General features: G+C 35.9%; 1 protein-coding gene across 1 annotated transcript in view; it reads right to left on the bottom strand.

Moving 5' to 3' along the window:
* Nucleotides 1-257: 257 nt before the first annotated feature.
* ADAMTS6 (ADAM metallopeptidase with thrombospondin type 1 motif, 6) overlaps nucleotides 258-16,562 on the bottom strand; it is a gene marked incomplete at its 3' end in the record, with an annotated part of 68,376 nt that continues 52,071 nt past the window's right edge. The window contains exons 10-16 of the mRNA XM_010075329.1: nucleotides 11,921-12,023; nucleotides 10,670-10,803; nucleotides 8,575-8,698; nucleotides 7,374-7,454; nucleotides 2,805-2,968; nucleotides 977-1,115; nucleotides 258-346 (exon numbers count right to left, since the gene is read on the bottom strand). Of these exons, the coding sequence (XP_010073631.1) occupies nucleotides 258-346; nucleotides 977-1,115; nucleotides 2,805-2,968; nucleotides 7,374-7,454; nucleotides 8,575-8,698; nucleotides 10,670-10,803; nucleotides 11,921-12,023 (834 nt within the window). The remainder of the gene's footprint in view (nucleotides 347-976; nucleotides 1,116-2,804; nucleotides 2,969-7,373; nucleotides 7,455-8,574; nucleotides 8,699-10,669; nucleotides 10,804-11,920; nucleotides 12,024-16,562) is intronic.

Raw genomic sequence — 16,562 nt, 5'->3', positions numbered from 1 at the left:
AAAGATGAGTCAAGATGGTTCTAAACATTAATACCTCCAGTAGCCAGAAAAATAAAAGGACAAGTATTTGATCCAAAGGTTCTTTAAAAAATATATGGTGTCTTGCTACGGACAGTGCACCTCGCTGTAGAAAACTGAAATTCTGAGGTGGCTTTAAAGCGCTCTCCTTTATCTTCTGAACCTCAGGTATGTTGGGGAGATGATGTCTCAGTCTCCAGAGAGAAGAAAGATACTGTTCACACAGCACTTCTACTCACCAGTCCTTGCAGCAGCAACGGTGTTGGCTTTGAAGGAAGCCAACTGTCCTGCTCTCCCAGCCAGATGTAAAGAATTGCATTGGTGGCCACTAGAGGGAGGATTAGGAATATAGTAAATTGTGGGCAAAAGGCACCCATGATGAACCACATGGGACAACCTACACATCCCCCACCACGGCCAAAGGTCAGTAATTCTCAGATACTCTTACGGGCTGGGTAGTATAATCCAGTTGTTATCATCTGTTACAGAGGAGATGCCAATACGCATCCTAAACTTTGATGCCTGGAGGATAGGAGGGCTGACTAGGATCATGTGAAGCGTACCTACAAACACACAAAGACACATTTCCTTTATTTACAGTTGCCTTATTTGCCTTCTGGTTTTTAATCTCCTTAGTTAAAATCTCTGATGTCCTTTATCAAGAAAGCTCCCATGAAAAGCAAACACACCGACTTCAAGAGAATCTCAGAAGCAGCGTCAGCAGAGAGACACACTGTGCCAAGATACATGGTATTTGACAAAAACATCTGAACATATTAAGTGTACTTGAAAACAACAAAATCATTTGTGATAAATGTTCTTTCACTAAATTAAGGTTTGAGGCATGTCTGAAAGAAATGTTTTCAATTAGTTACCTAATTACCTAATTAGATAATTACACAGTAAAGTATATCCTGCAATTCAGTTTACCCTGTAGCTTGACTGCCTGGTGTCTTACCTCCAGCACAAGTGGCAGAACATTCCGACCAAGGCAGATGATTCCATGCAAAGCCAACTTCATTGTCTCCACTGCCAGTGCGAGAGATGGGAACATTGAATTTATACCTTATACCCAAATTTTGTTCCTGTAGCAGAATCTGTAGTTGAAAACAACTGGTTATACCATTAAAACAGGCAAGCAGAGGGCAACTACAGTGACATTTAATCTACGTGTGTGTTATGTCCTATGGAAGGGAAAAAAGTAATAAAGGAAACCATAGCAGTTTTTTCAGGTATTCCCAAAATAATCTGGACTAATTTTTAAAACATATTTAAAAAAAAGTATTATTGTCTAAAGTGAGCTGTCTTTTTTTCCCCCTTAACACAACTTTATAACTTCTGTCAGTTCTTTTTTCTTGACATAATTGTTCTAAAAAGCCAGTCTTCACAAAATTAATGTCTTAACAGAAATTAACTTGACAGTTGAATAATCATGTGAGGTCAAAGTTGGATAAAGACATTACTGTGCAAATGTGCAGCAGTCCTCAGTGAAATCTTGTGAGGAGCTACCCACATAACCGTTATGAGACTAGCTCTGTCCTTGTTTGCACTTCTAGTGACCATAGTAGTAATAACAGTAACAGCAACACACTGTTGCTGAAGTCATGGTTTTCCACAATGCAATAGCCAACAGCATTCCCTTGGTGGAATCATACCTGTGACTCCTTTAAAGGAATATCAAAACTTTCGCTGCAGCCATGTCACTGCAAGTGATATAGATGGAAATGCATGATTTTTTATCTACCCTCACTGTTGAATTGCACTTCCACATAGCACCTGTCCAATGCTAGCCTTTGACTCTCTATCAAACTTATTCTCTCTGTTGTTAATGATATATTTCATGTTAGATGCAGCAAACTGACACATCTTAGATCCACTTGTCACCTCCTTCTACCTTGTGATATTTTGCAGAGGCATATCTGCCTACCTCCATCGGACAAAAGAGGAGAGAACTTTCAGTAAGAAAGTCAGCGGGACTGACAATGAGAAAAGGCACTATAATCATTGTGGAACTCATTCTGTATGGACTCTCTAGCTTATTCACACCTACAGCAGAAAAAAACAGGATTCAGGTGCCTAAAATGTGACTATTCAGGCAACAATCATTCTATACACAAAAATATCCCATCCGGCTCAAGCAACCTCTGAACTGCAAATCTGGCAGCTGACAGAATACACTGGACAAGTACCACCTTGTTCTTATCCTCCTCCTCAACACAGCAGCACAGCAGTAGGGTCACTATTGCCTGCTGTCAGAAACAGGGTATCAGGATCCCAGCCACATCTTCTGTTACATTCTCATGTCTTGTACAATCTGTTCAGAGCAATGTATGTCACAGAAACATATTTCAACATGGGTCAAATCATGATGCTCTTGCTGTGGTACAAGTATACCTCACACTCAGGCCAGGCTGAAAACCACTGACATCTACAGAACTGTCAAACTGTATTTCAACAGTTCAACGTATCAGCAGTATGCAGAGATACAATATACACCCTATTTACAATTTCAGCTACCATTATTCTGAACCACATTTAACCGAGATGGGGCTTTTTCTGTGAGATTTCCTAGAGCTCTTCTGACTTTATCCCCATTTCATAACAATGTTTGTCAGTCAGTTTTGAAAGGTAAGAAAGCTGCGTTAAAACACAAAGTCCCAGCTAGGCAAGCTGTATACTCTTTCAAAACACAACCAAATAGGTCGGGATTTCATTCACAGTCTTGTCTTTTCTCAGAACACAAATAAGTATTTCAAATTTTAGAAATATATTAATTGTAACTTTACCATGGCTATGAGATTTTCTGAAGTAGGGCCTAGTGCTTCCAAAGACTCTGGTTCATCTGTTGGCCTCTTGTAATGGAAAGCTGTTCCAGCAACATCAAACTTTCTTGGCCAGTCAATAGTCCAGGCACCATTAATATAGTAGTCATCCTCTTCAGATTTTAAAGCTTAAAAAAAAATACAAGCCACCTAAAAATTGGAAGCAGTATTTATAATGGAGAAGCTATTGCAAATTAATCTAATAATCTCTTACGAGTGTGTGAGTTTCGGCCCAATGTCAGTGTTTTTTTCAAGTAACATAAAGTCTTTTCTTCAGCTCTGGTCAAAATATCCCTCATGCAGTTTGTCAACATTGCCTCTATAATAATCTTCAATGTGTTGGCATACTCGGCAGATTTCAACATGCAGGTGCAATACAGAACAAAACAAAATGCCTCATGCAACTTGCAATATATCTTCAACTTTAAAATCGAGTCCACGTGCAATTTATGCTGTTCTATGTAAGATATATGTAGGCCTTAAATGTAAATCAATTATCAATGTAATCTTTAGATTAAGAAGCTAGGGCATGGGATAGGTATCTCAGATAATGTGCACAGGAAAAACAGAGAAGGAACATTCAGTCTGTCGTTTGGTGCTAATCAGCTCTTGCTTTGTTGCCTTTATCCTCTGGAGTTTTTTATCCTCTTAAAGCAAAAATTCAAGACATTTCTACTACAAACCCAAATACTAGGTACTTAACATGATTAAAAATTTTATTATTTCTAATATGCAGCCTTAAACCATAAAAGTACTGTAGATAAAACATAAAATTTCTTAACTAACCAACCAATTAGGCTGGACAAGCACATATTATTCAGGTATTTGTATCTGCTATTGGTGAAGATTACCAAGTTATTCAGTATTCATATTTACTTTAAATAAAACATGTTCTTAAAGGCAAATGATGGTTGAAAACACATTATCCAATAGCCATGTCGTTTTTTGTAGAGACAAATAACTGACTTTACTAGATAGGGAAAAAACTCACCTCATAATCATAAGGAATGAGACAACTTATGACCAAGTTGTATTCTCAACTACATCTGTGTGGACAGATAGTTTACCTTAAACAGTTAGGGAAAATGTCTCAGTGATGATCAAACTGACTAAAACAGGTCAGAGAGCCCACACATGAGCAGCACATAGTTGAACAGGCAGTAATGTTCTGTTGGTGACAGCCATATTCAGCAGGGATAAGTAACCACTTCTATCTGCACCATAAGGTCTGGAAAGAAATTTCTTTCTACAGCATAAATCTTAGTCCACTGACTTCCCTAGATTTACTCATGTGCTTTGAGTAAAACAGCTAGCTCTGACACATTCACTTGTCTGGAATTCTCTAATTCATTCAGATTCCTTACTGTCTATATAGGTTTTGTAGTACAAGAAGGAGATAGTAAAAAAAAGTGAGTATGGGAGAAACAAGACAGATCGCAAGCAGTACTGTTCTAGAAGAAAGCAGAAGTACTTCACTACTTATCTATTTTTATGCAGGTCTATGAAATAACCATGTTACCACTGAACAGCAGTATTTTGTTTCATCAGTGGTTCCATTTCCACATAGCCAAAATTTGTACCCATCCTGCTTTTACAAAATCTAGATTAATTAAAAGAAGGTCATAGGGTCTCCCCAAAGCTACCGAGACATATTAAGTGTCTCTTACTGTGCCACTCAATCCCAAACATTTCCTTGTCAGTATGTCTAGGATGTACTAAGAGCAAATAAGGAAGTGAAATCTTTATTTACATTATTTGAGACATAGGAAAAACAATAAGAAATACAAATGATTGCAGGAGAACAAATGTTCTCATACATGTTTACATAACTAATAATTCTGAAATTATACGCTATCAATTGTATGTATGCTATACACACTTAAATTAATGTATATCCAGAAGCAAAGCAGTTTATTTTTTACCTGATTGACAAAGAAAAATACATTTGCATTCTGTAAATAGATTTACCTAATGTCAGTTGTTACCCATAGGTGAAAGCCACACAGTTGCGAACAGCAGTCCGGTAATATAATTACACGACAATGACAACACAGTGGCATAATGCAATTTTGTTGTTGCTGGGCTATTTGTCGGACAGATCAGTTTGAACTACCGAATTACATATGCAGCTGCAGAAACGTGCTTTTGCCATCACAACACTAAGAGCGATATTGGTGCAGAAATGATCAGCCAGAGACAGGGGGAGGGAGGACAAGTGCTGACTGAGCTAACTGAATTGCCAAATGTCTAACTGCAGCCTAAATTTGAAGTCATAGCTTGCAAGAGAACTGGATCTTAGGTTAAGGAACCACACAATGCTTCTTGCAAGTTAGTTTGAAAGCCTGCTAACTGAAATGAACAAAGAAGAAACTCTGAAGCCAGTGTGACAACTACAGAGAAAGAGGGGTTTTTTTCTTTTTTTGTATACTTCTAAATTGAGACATTGATTTCTTAGACTGCGGTCACATATTTGGCAGCAGTGCCCATAAACCAAAATATAATATTATGTGTAAATGGTTACTTTCAGCTGAATCAGTTCTCTAATCTGGTTCATGGTGTGGCCACTCAAACAGCTGTCCTGGAACAACAGAAGGAACTCCATAAAGACAGGGAAGGAGCTGTAAATTTGACACTGCCACTAAAGAAATATCCATAAAACAATACCCTTGAGGTATATATTTTAACATAACAAACTAATTTTTAACTACCATTGTGCTTGTACAGTTCTTTTAAGGGAGCAGACAAATTAGAAGCCTTCCCTTCCCCAGAAATTGGTGATCCTAAAATTGTGATCTGGTTCACACTCATGACAAAACATCCCATCACAAAATTATATGGCCCCTCCAACTTAGTAAGATTATCTTTCATTAGGATATAATGGCACCTTTGAAAGCTGGAAACACAGGAAACCAATGAAAGAGAGGAATCCTCCATTTGGGCTTCTGTGGCATGAAGCAAGGTAGTGAAGAGAGAGCCTAAAACTCATGAAACCCCTTGGAATTGTGATAAGCACGTACAAAAAGTGTTCACGCACCACTTTACATTTTTAGATCTGTGTCTAGATTAAATATCAATGAAGTTCTCTGTATTTTTTATTTAGGCAAAAAAAATTACATTTTTCTTTCATTTTATACAGATGGTGTGAATCTAAATGCTCGTCCCTCTACTTATAAAATAGAGGAACAAACTTAATTGTAGTACCTAAAAGTTATCTTCTTTGTTCTGGTTTTCAGCTGCCTCTGGAATAGTTCTTAGCAGAAAATGACCATGATAGGATGCATTGTAGGCCTCTCTCCCACCACCTCTGTTTGAAATGTCACTGTAGGATATATAAGCAACCTTACCCGCAGTACATTTTGACATGAGGGAGGGGCCAGGGGAGTGTGATGCTGAAAGAATAATAAGCACTCTGCTGCTGGAGTAGTAGTGTTATTGCTCCTGCAGAATCAAGGGAGACGATTGATTATCTGTTGAATTACAGAAGGCTGGGGGCCAGCAGAAAGAAAAGTAGGCATCCAACAGTAAAAGGTACCATTATTATCAATACAATCGATTCAGGAACTATGAACCTAGGAGGATAATTGCCCTTCTAACTCACACTTACAGGCATCACAATCTATTCCACATGTCAGTGTCACATCTATCAACTACATGGAGTACAGACTGACAAAAGTTGCCTTATCAGCTGCTGTTCAGGCTAAACAGGTAATAACTTTTGATTGTTTTAATCTGTTAGTTTGTTGTACAACTAATCAGCTCTTTAATCTATTTTTGACTAAGAAATGTGTGTTCTTGCACTACTGTGTACTGACTGCTACGCAAATCAGGGAATAGAGACTTTCAGGAATGCATGCTGTCTTGAGCTCAACAAAGCCAGATTTGTACTTATCAGCATTAAAAAAAACAGAAAGCAAATTTAACACAGTCTTTAAAGAAAGGAATAACAATCTGGAATTTAATTGTGTGCTTTACAACAGGCTTTCTGAAAGATGTCAATTAAAGACCTCATTTTTTCTGCACCTTACTTTCCTTATCTATAAAACACAGATGGCACCTGGTCCCTACAACACAGCAACACAGAAACAGGAATTAATACACTAAATTGCCTTAAGATAAGGAGACCTTATTGTTCGCATTTAAGTAATTAGGAATAATCCTTCCAAGAACAAAACTGTGTTTTAAAATAGCATAATCCCACAAGACCAGGGACTTCCCAGATGGAAGGCACTACCTCAGAGTGGGACAGTTGAGTGTTCCTCATCCACTTCAGCTCAAGCCTGACACCATAACTACAGCGAAGTTGACCTAATTTTGCATTGAGTGGATGAGAAATCACATTACGTACGTCATTAGCTCCATTCAAGAGAATACATCTCAAGCAAATACTGCAATAGTCTGATCTCAATCTAATATTAACAGTTAACAATTCCCTCTGCTTCTTCTTCTATGTCTATGGTTTGGTAAAACCAGGAAATGTACCTTCAAATCACAAACTGACTTTATAATGGTCTCCTATTTAAGCCATGCTCTTACCAATGTAATTCTTCGACATTGCCACTTCTCTTATTTCAATGTGCACAGAACCTCTTGGAATTTGAATCACTTCCATATAGCCTATAAGACAAAGGTAAATTTTATTTGTTGTTGTTTACATTAATCAATATTAGTAATGAAACTAACTATTAATAAATTATTTACTACTAAAAATTATTACGAGATATTGGATTCAAATGTACTTGAACATTTTCTTTCATGGGATATAAAGGAAAACTTCAAATTTCATACAAAAAGTTGAAAGTGATAGCAAGAACTTACCATGTAGTCAGGAACTCCTTTTTTTAAAGTGCTAATAAAGTCTTTCCAACAGTGTATCACAAGTAATTAATGTATAAAATGACCTCAGGACCACAGGATAATTCAGGTTGGAGAAGACCTTAGACAGTCATTTACTTCAAGTTCCTGCTACAAGCAGGGTCATCTAGGAGATCAGACCAAGTTACTCAGCACTTCATCCTGCTGGGGTTGTGAAAAACTCCAAAGATGGAAACTGTACAACCTTTGTGGGCAACCTGATTCACTGCTGGACTTTCCTCCTTGGGAAAAAGTTTTCCCTTCCATTTTGTCAGCACTTGTTTTGTTTCAATTTATAGCCACTGCCTCTTCTCCCACTACTGTGAAGAGCCTGGGACTGTCTTCTCCAGAACCTCCTCATAGGTATTGGAAGGCTAATACTAGGTCCCCACAAACCTCCTCTTCTCCAGGCTAAATAAGCCCAGCTCTCTCAGCCTCTCCTCACAGAGGGGCAAGCACTCCAGACCCCAATAATCTTTGTGGTCCCTCACTGAACTGAACTCACTCCAGTCTATCAACCCTTTCCTGTATTTGGGAGCCCAAAACTGGTAACACTAAAACTGCAACATTAATGTTAAAATCATTACATTAAAATCATACCAAAACATTACTCTTACTATACCACCATAACTAAATAATAAGAAAAAACCTGCACCCACTTCTTTTTAGGTGCATTAAAGACCATGAGAACTAAATATTCAGTAATGAAACATGTTGTATTTCACACAAATCCAAACTAATACAGAAAAAGGAAACAATGAGGCAAAAGGAGTCAAACTGAATGACCAGCTGCAATGCCATGCTGGAAATCAACGCAGCACTGTTATTTGCTAAACAGTCATCTAAATGTACTGTGTAATAGACTGGACATCTATGTGTGTACCTCCTCTGGGCAACGAATCATTGAAGAAACCTTCAATAGCTTCACATGTACTCCCATCTCCTCCACAAACACGGCATCTATCTTCCTTAGCATCAGATCCCAAAATATTATCACAACCTACATGCTGAGAACAGATAAAAAGAATTATTTTAATAGGCTGACTGTCTTGCACCACTATCTTAATAGGTTTTTTGAAGTGTTTCTCTCCAGTTTGAGATATTCAGTTCTTCTTTTTATCTACTCTGTTTTTTTGATAGCTGTTACCTAAGTGGGTTTTCACTTAACAGAGAAAGAAAATAAAAAGGCGAACAATCCATATTCTGGGTTGTTACCAAATCTTGATTAGCAAGTACTTTGTACTTCTACTGTGACTTTCAGGAAGGGATCTCACAGCATTTTACAAGCAATGTAATTATTACTCTTATCAATAAATGATTAGTGACTTTTTTTTTAATATTACAACAACTAACTGTGTTCCATCCGTATTGCTTTGTTAAGGTAAACATTTGCTGTGTGTTCCTTAAACATTTATGCAGCATAAACAGTATTATTGTTCCCAAAGGTATTTACAGGTTCCGAAACAATATTTCATATCCTCCAGGCAAAACTTGCAATTATTTTCACAAGTTTGAATGTAAAGTGTGGATGACGTCACTGTAAGAATGAATGCTGAATGAAACTTATTGAGAAGCTGAGTTACATGCTGTATTAGATAGGATTCAAAAGCCTTTGGAAAAAAGAGGTGCTATAACTGATCATAAAAAGTACACTATACTTCTGACTATCTACTTGAGAAATCTATGTACAGTGAATGATGATCAACTTATTGATTCAGCTCTATTACAAAGCTAATGAAAACAGAGACCGCTGGATCCTTTAAAAATAGAGAATGACCAAGTACGATGTAAACAGAATGAACACTGCAGATTGTCAATTTTTAATTTGTTTTATGCAAAAAAGGGAGACAGCTACCTAACTTAGTTTACTATCTAGCAATATTATCTATCGTCTTGTAAACAGGTAATACATAGGTCACTAGAGAAGGTAAAATGCTTTAATTAGTTGACAAAATAGTATCATTCTAACACTTTACATTTCAACTTTCTGATTCACCAAGAAGACAGAGGCCCAACTTTATTACATACCTAATTCTCAACCTGAGATTTAGTCTGATTATTAGTTTTAAAATATTTATCAAAACTACTCAAATCTCCTCAGGTATAAAGTACACCAGAATCCCACAGGTTACTTCTTGTGCGTTTTGTGGTTTTTTTTTTTCCTGTTAGTTTACTAATTCATAGCAAGTGCTTTTGGTCTCATCAAGTTATTCAACAAACACATCTTCAGCCCTCAATTTAGCAAAGAACTTAAACATTGGGTTAAGCTTTAGTTACATTAGCAGTTTCAGTGAGATCAAATAATTTTAGAGTCACCAGCACTGTTCAGATATCTAGACTTAATAATTAAACACTTTCCTAAACTGAAGCAGCAGTGGGATGTATATAACCAAAAAAATGTCACAAACCTCCAATTCTATTCAAATTAATGTAACACAGTTCTATAGGAATCTTACAAGATAATCAGAGTTTTAGTAAATGGGCAAAAAGTTGCATCACTATACACTTTTTCCTTCAACTACAGAGCAATAGTGACAACCTTCTGTATCAAGTACATTAACAGCAGAATTGTTTGAAACAGCATGAACTAGGTAAAGAGAAACAGATCAATACGTAACATTTACTGTTTTGCAGCTAGAGTGGTGTTCTAATTGGAACGATGGGAACAGGCCTTGAAACAGTGAAAGGAATCTGTTCATCTCCTGTTGCCCTTTACATCATTTCTTCAACAGAAACCATAAAGCAAGAAAAAATAAGGCAAAATGAACGTTCTATGAATGTCTGTGAGAAGCTACCGAAATTCAAATGATTTGTCTAATTTATGCAATACCATTTTAATCTTTTTGTCTCAATCTTACTCTTCAATGAACAAATTGACCTGTCAACACTCCTGTTTCCTGTAAGTAACAAACAAGTACCATAATTAAAGGTAAGAGATAGCAGACACAACAAAGGAATCCATAAGTAACTTTTGTAACCTTGCATTCTCCATTGATACAGATATCCAGTGAATCAGCATTGCACTGAGTCCCATCTATTACTGCAGGAGCACGTTCAGTGTAAAAATTATAACCTTCAGCCAAGCAGTTTAATGCACATGGTTTAACCCCACCTGGACAACAAAAACAAATGAAAAAAAAAGCCCAACAGAAATCTTGCAAAGTTAACAATTAGTTGAAAATATATAAGCATAAACATCTGAAATTTATAATCTCATACCTGACACATATAATGTATACACTTTATTTAACTTCCCTTTATTGATTTCTCTACTTGACTCTTCTTTCTTGCAAAAAAGATTATTTCGCATAGTAAGATATGGCAAGGTTGGCTGGCTCCATAACGATTCCATTATGTTAATACAACCCTAATGATTGTTGAACAATTTAAAACAATAAGGATACCACTTCACCAGTTGAAAAACAAGAATAACAAAATAATTTAGTGCTAAAGTATATCAGGATAAATATCAAAACCAAGATTAGACTATTTCAATTAGGAATTTAGTCCTATTGAATTACACTACAGCTCAGACCACGCAATCACAATGATCCTTTTTAGGCTTTCAATATAAAATAGCTAAGAATGAGACCGTTTAAGTCAATAAAATAAAAAAATACAAGGGGGAACACGGACTTATTTAGTCAGGGTTTAGAACAGGAAAAACCAAAATAATAAAAGGGCAACCTATGAACTTTGAACAACAGAAACATAACCAAACTTGATTAAATTGTCTCAAAAAGAAATCACAACTCTCTTCCCTGCTACAAAATATATACAGTGCAATTATGTATAATTCAATTATTGAAGTAGTCTTTAGAGACCCTCATAAATGCTTCTTTCTCCTTTTCCTACTATTCTGACCTTAAGAAAAGAAAACTTATTGCGAGATTTTTTTATACTAAACCTATCACTGTAGCATGAAAGGCACTTACAGATCACCTATGGAATCTCTTAATTCCATCCTCTAATTACAGGGGGAGAAGGGATCCATATTTTTAAAGTACAGTCCCTACAACAATGCTCACTCTCCTACACAGTAAAATAGAACTCTACCAGAATAGAGATGGCTCTTTGCAACATTTTCAGCAACTGACAAAAGTACAAGCAAATGTAGCTCATTGTATTTTAATCAAAACATTCTATTTACAAACATTACTCTCTATATGACATTGAGATAATTTTGAAGACTTCACACATGATAACACTTCTGCAGAGCTAACCATTACCTCCAGTGTAGGGTTTCCAGTTATAATACTTTCCCCGGAAAGGCATATTGTCAAAATCTGCACATTGCTTCTCTCGAAAATCACGGGCCCCTGAAGGACATGGCTAAAATAATAAAGAGAAGAAAAGGAATAATTTCTTACAAATATCAACATAAAAGGAAATGCTTATATGCTTATATTGCAAACATAATCGTGCAAGAGACTAGGAGGTGGTTCCCTCCTTTATCTTGTGGCTCTGACTCTGAAACTTGCTTTATTGCTTTACAGTTGAAGGGTCTATTTTGCAATCTTAGGCTGGCATGCAGTAACTGAAGTAATTTAAACAAAAGTAAGTGTTACACAACATTTTCCATAAAACTGGACAATCAGAATCACATCAAACTATGCTTCATAATCACTCCATCAGGTACCTCCTTACAAACACACATTAAAAACACACAAAAAAATTAAAACAAAATCTTTTTGGTAAGAACTGTAGGCTCAGTTATACTGTATTAAGCAGCTATACTGAGACATGTTATTAAGACATCAATAAAAAAATTCAAACACTTTCTAGAGAGCTGTATCACCTCTGCTTATTTGTAGCCTTGACAAAAGCATTGTGTAAGGCTGAGAAAGAGAACAGATTATCATGTTTGGCTCTGATTTTTACCAGTCTTCACATGTGAAGAAGTAAAAACTGCCTTCATTTACCTTTTCATTACTTTGCATTACCAATTACAAAACTGTAAAGTATCTTTTTTTTACTTGGAATAAGGGTAGAAGTAAGTGAAATTCATCTCAGCAAGAATTACAGCAGAATCAGAATTCTTTGCTATTTCTCACATTTTTCATCCATAGGTTCAAAATAATACTGACAACTAATCTTGAATATACCCAGAAATTACATAGCACATTAAATATTGTTATCAATGTTTAAGTACCTGCTGAAATTTCAAGTTTCATCAGACAAAGTATTTGAAATACAGATTAAAACCATATTTAGTCTGAAAGAGAAAAGAATTTGTTTGACAGAAATCAGAGGTGTTAATAAACATCACCATTTTATGGTTAACAGACGACCCCATTTTATGACAGTTTTACTTGTCTTCCTCTGTATCTAAGACGGCACTGTTCAGGACTCTGAAGTGCATTGAAGTGAAAGGATATCTATGAACATGTATGATAAAAATCTACTGCACAATGCAAATATTAACAAAATAATTATAGTTCTCAGTATACATTAATCAAACTCTTATAACAGACAGTTATTGCAGTATGATTCAAAAACTAGAAAATTTTTCTCCAATTTTGAAGCTGTTGCGATATAAACATAAATAGTGGACATTAGGCAGTATTTAAATTTTCTCTACAAATCACTCAATTATCTCCTTCTAAGTAAAAATATATTTTTGAATATATAACATTTCCTGGTGAAAAAATTAAGTAGTGTAACTTCTTTAATTCAGTAACCCCTCAGATGGTAACACTGAGAATAAAAAATAACTATGCAAATAAAATAATAAGAATTTTCCAAGTTTTTTTAATAATAACACACATTAAATTTGCCTCTTTGCATCATATTCTCCAAGCAGTAGAAGGATCAGTCCTGACCCATGTCAAAGCTTGAGTCTGAATCTCCCCAATACTGGTCACTGCTCCCTGTTCTTCAGTCCCACTTGCTTAGGTACTAATTTACATGGCTGGTATTTTAACTGCACCAAGTACCCCTTAGAAGTTAACTAAATCACCCCCCCAATACCATTATTTTTCTAAATAGTTGTACTAGGACAAAACAATAAAATGCAAAGATTAGTGAAGAAAGATCAAGACTTCCATATTTATACTCTTTAAAAAGATTTAATTAACTTTTTTTTTAAAAAAATGCTAATGGGGAAGAGTTTACACTCAACAAAACTGACAACTGATAACACAATAGAGGGAGGAGTGCTTTAAAGGGCGGCTACAAAGAAGATGGAGACTCCCTTTTTGCAAGGAGTCACATAGAAACGTGGAGGGATACAGTGGGTAGAAGTTACTCTGGGGTGATTCTAATTGGACACAAGAGGAAAATTTTTCACAATGAAAACAATCAGCCATTGGAACAATCTCCCCCGGGAAGTGGTGGATCCCCCAGCATCGGACACTTAACATTCAGCTGGACAGTTTGCTGGGCCATCTTGTCTAGACAGTGCTTTTGCCAAGAAAGGTTGGACCAGATGATCCTTGAGGTCCCTTCCAACCTGGTATTCTATGATTCTATCATTCTATGAAAATCATAGGTATAGTAATGTAAAAAAGTTACTCCAAGGTAAGCTACAATATGCATTTACAAAGTGTCAGCTCTTTGGTGCTGTCTCTTAGTGTACATTCTCTTCCCAAAGTAAATATGCAATAACTGTGTCTCTATATTAGGCAAGATACTTCACTTTTTTCATACAGTTACAATACATGGATAACTCATGTCAAGCAACAAGCTGCTTGTGTTTCCAAATGCCTTTTTAGGAGAGTGCAAATCATGAGGCAGGAATCTAACAAACGTACAATAACTTAAAATCAGGTCTGAAGAAGGTCCTGAGAAGAAGATAATGAAATAATTAAAATTTAGAGGTTTTTTTTAAATTTGTCTTTATAAGAACATTAAAATTTTTACGACTGAAGCAAAAATAAATAATCTAAAGTTTTAACAAATCACTGAACCAACATTAACATGACACCAAACATCTTATCTCACAGAAATCTGTTTATCTTGAAGTTTAAAGTCAGGCAGACTTTAATAATTGAACTCATTGTGTTCCCTGTTAACAAAATGCTATACTACACCTCACAGATGAGAAACACAGCCAGAAGGCTAACAGCTGAAACTTAAGCACTGTTCCAAGACATAACTCTTTACATTAATGTGGTTTAGAAAAAAAGGAAGCTTGAAAATATTAAAATCATGAAAGCAATGAACAGTATCTGTGAATGTATGCATAATGGAAGAACCAACAAAAAACATTTGCTTACCTTCTATTACAAGAAAAGACTGAAGAACAAGAATCTTGTAAAGGTACATATACACACAAATTTTATATAGATAAACCACTCACAGAATTTGTAAGCAAAACATATTTCTTATTGTACATAAAAACTTACGAGGCTTTTACAATTTTAGATGTATATCAAATTAAACTTCACGTCCTATACATGTTTTAAATCAGACAATGAGTTAGGAGTAATTATGTGCCCTGCAATTCTATTAGTATTTTGTATTTTTTTTAATTAAAAGTACTTCGGTTGAAAAAATACGTATGATTTTGTTAGAGATAGTGTTATTGGTGGCAGAAAATAAGTTTCTGATGAGTGTGTTCCTTCTACCACCCTTTTGTTTCCAGAACTCATTAGCTAATGTTCTTTCTTGATCTCAATGTTTACATTAGTAAATGCCTTTTGAATTGAGAAGTCATATATGGCTTTGGAAGTGTTTGATGAGAAATAAGCCTAGTAGGATTGTGTGCACTGTTTCCAAAGAACTAAAATGGTCAAAAGAAAGAGCAACAGAACTAACTCATCTCTGAAGGAAAAATGAAGTCAAAATGAGGTTTTTTTGGTTTATGAATAGTAGGAGCTTTAGGGAGTGCTACACTGAAAATTACAGATAGGCAATGAATGTTGACACTGCAAAATAAACCTCAACAGAAAAGACGTACAAACAACACATAATTCATAAAAACAATGACAGATTTGCATGCTCTTAACGCTTACATTAATCACACATACCATTCCACTACAAACGTCAAGCATTAAGGACTATCATAAATCTTGAAACAAACTCTACTTGTCTCAGCAATTCTTAGTTACGTAGAACCCTAAATATTACTATAAAAGAAATAGAATCATCAAAACCATTAAGGCAGTAAATTTAAACTTCTGTAAGTACTAATATGTTTATGTACTGGAAAAACATACCCAAAAAACATGCTAAAAAGATTTTTTGCTGTCAAACTGTAAGAATGGCATTTCCAAATTGCCTGGCACAAGTAGCCAATTGTTCAAGATTTGCTTTTAAGACCTAGACAACGAAACGCAAGGTTTCCTTTCCAAAATCTTGTTTAAATTATACATTGAAATCTGAGTGTAGGTAGGGAACAAACATTTTGGAATAGAGGACTACAATTTTGAAGGATTTTGATAAATTGGAGCTGTGATTTGAAATAAAGCAATGGATGCAAATTACTGCACTTCAGTAGGTACAATCAACTGTGCAAACACAAGCAGAGGAATGTCTTCCTAACTAGCAGCTCTTAAGAAAGAGATTTGGGCATTAGGGATCAACACAGATTAAGTAAATATTGTCACTCCTTTAAGAAAAAAGAATGCAATACTGAAATGAATAAATGGAATCCCATCACTAAGATGACAGACTAAGTTCGAAGTTGTACTTATCTCTGACAGGCCTCAGCTAGAATCCTGTGCTGAGGTTTGGGCACCACACTTCAAGAAGATGTATGCCACTGAGATCATCATAGAATCAAGGATGGTTAGGGTTGGAAGGGACCTTTGAAGATCATCAGTTCCAACCCCCCTGCCAAGGGCAGGGACACGTTCCACTAGACCAGATTGCTCAAAGCCTCATCCAACCTGGCCTTCATCCAACCTTCCCCTCATCCAGGGATGGGGC

This window comes from Pterocles gutturalis, unplaced genomic scaffold, assembly GCF_000699245.1.
Source record: "Pterocles gutturalis isolate BGI_N339 unplaced genomic scaffold, ASM69924v1 scaffold15972, whole genome shotgun sequence".
Taxonomy (NCBI): Eukaryota; Metazoa; Chordata; class Aves; order Pterocliformes; family Pteroclidae; genus Pterocles; species Pterocles gutturalis.
The sequence above is the reverse complement of the archived record's forward strand: the minus strand, read 5'-3'. Positions and strand labels throughout refer to the sequence as shown.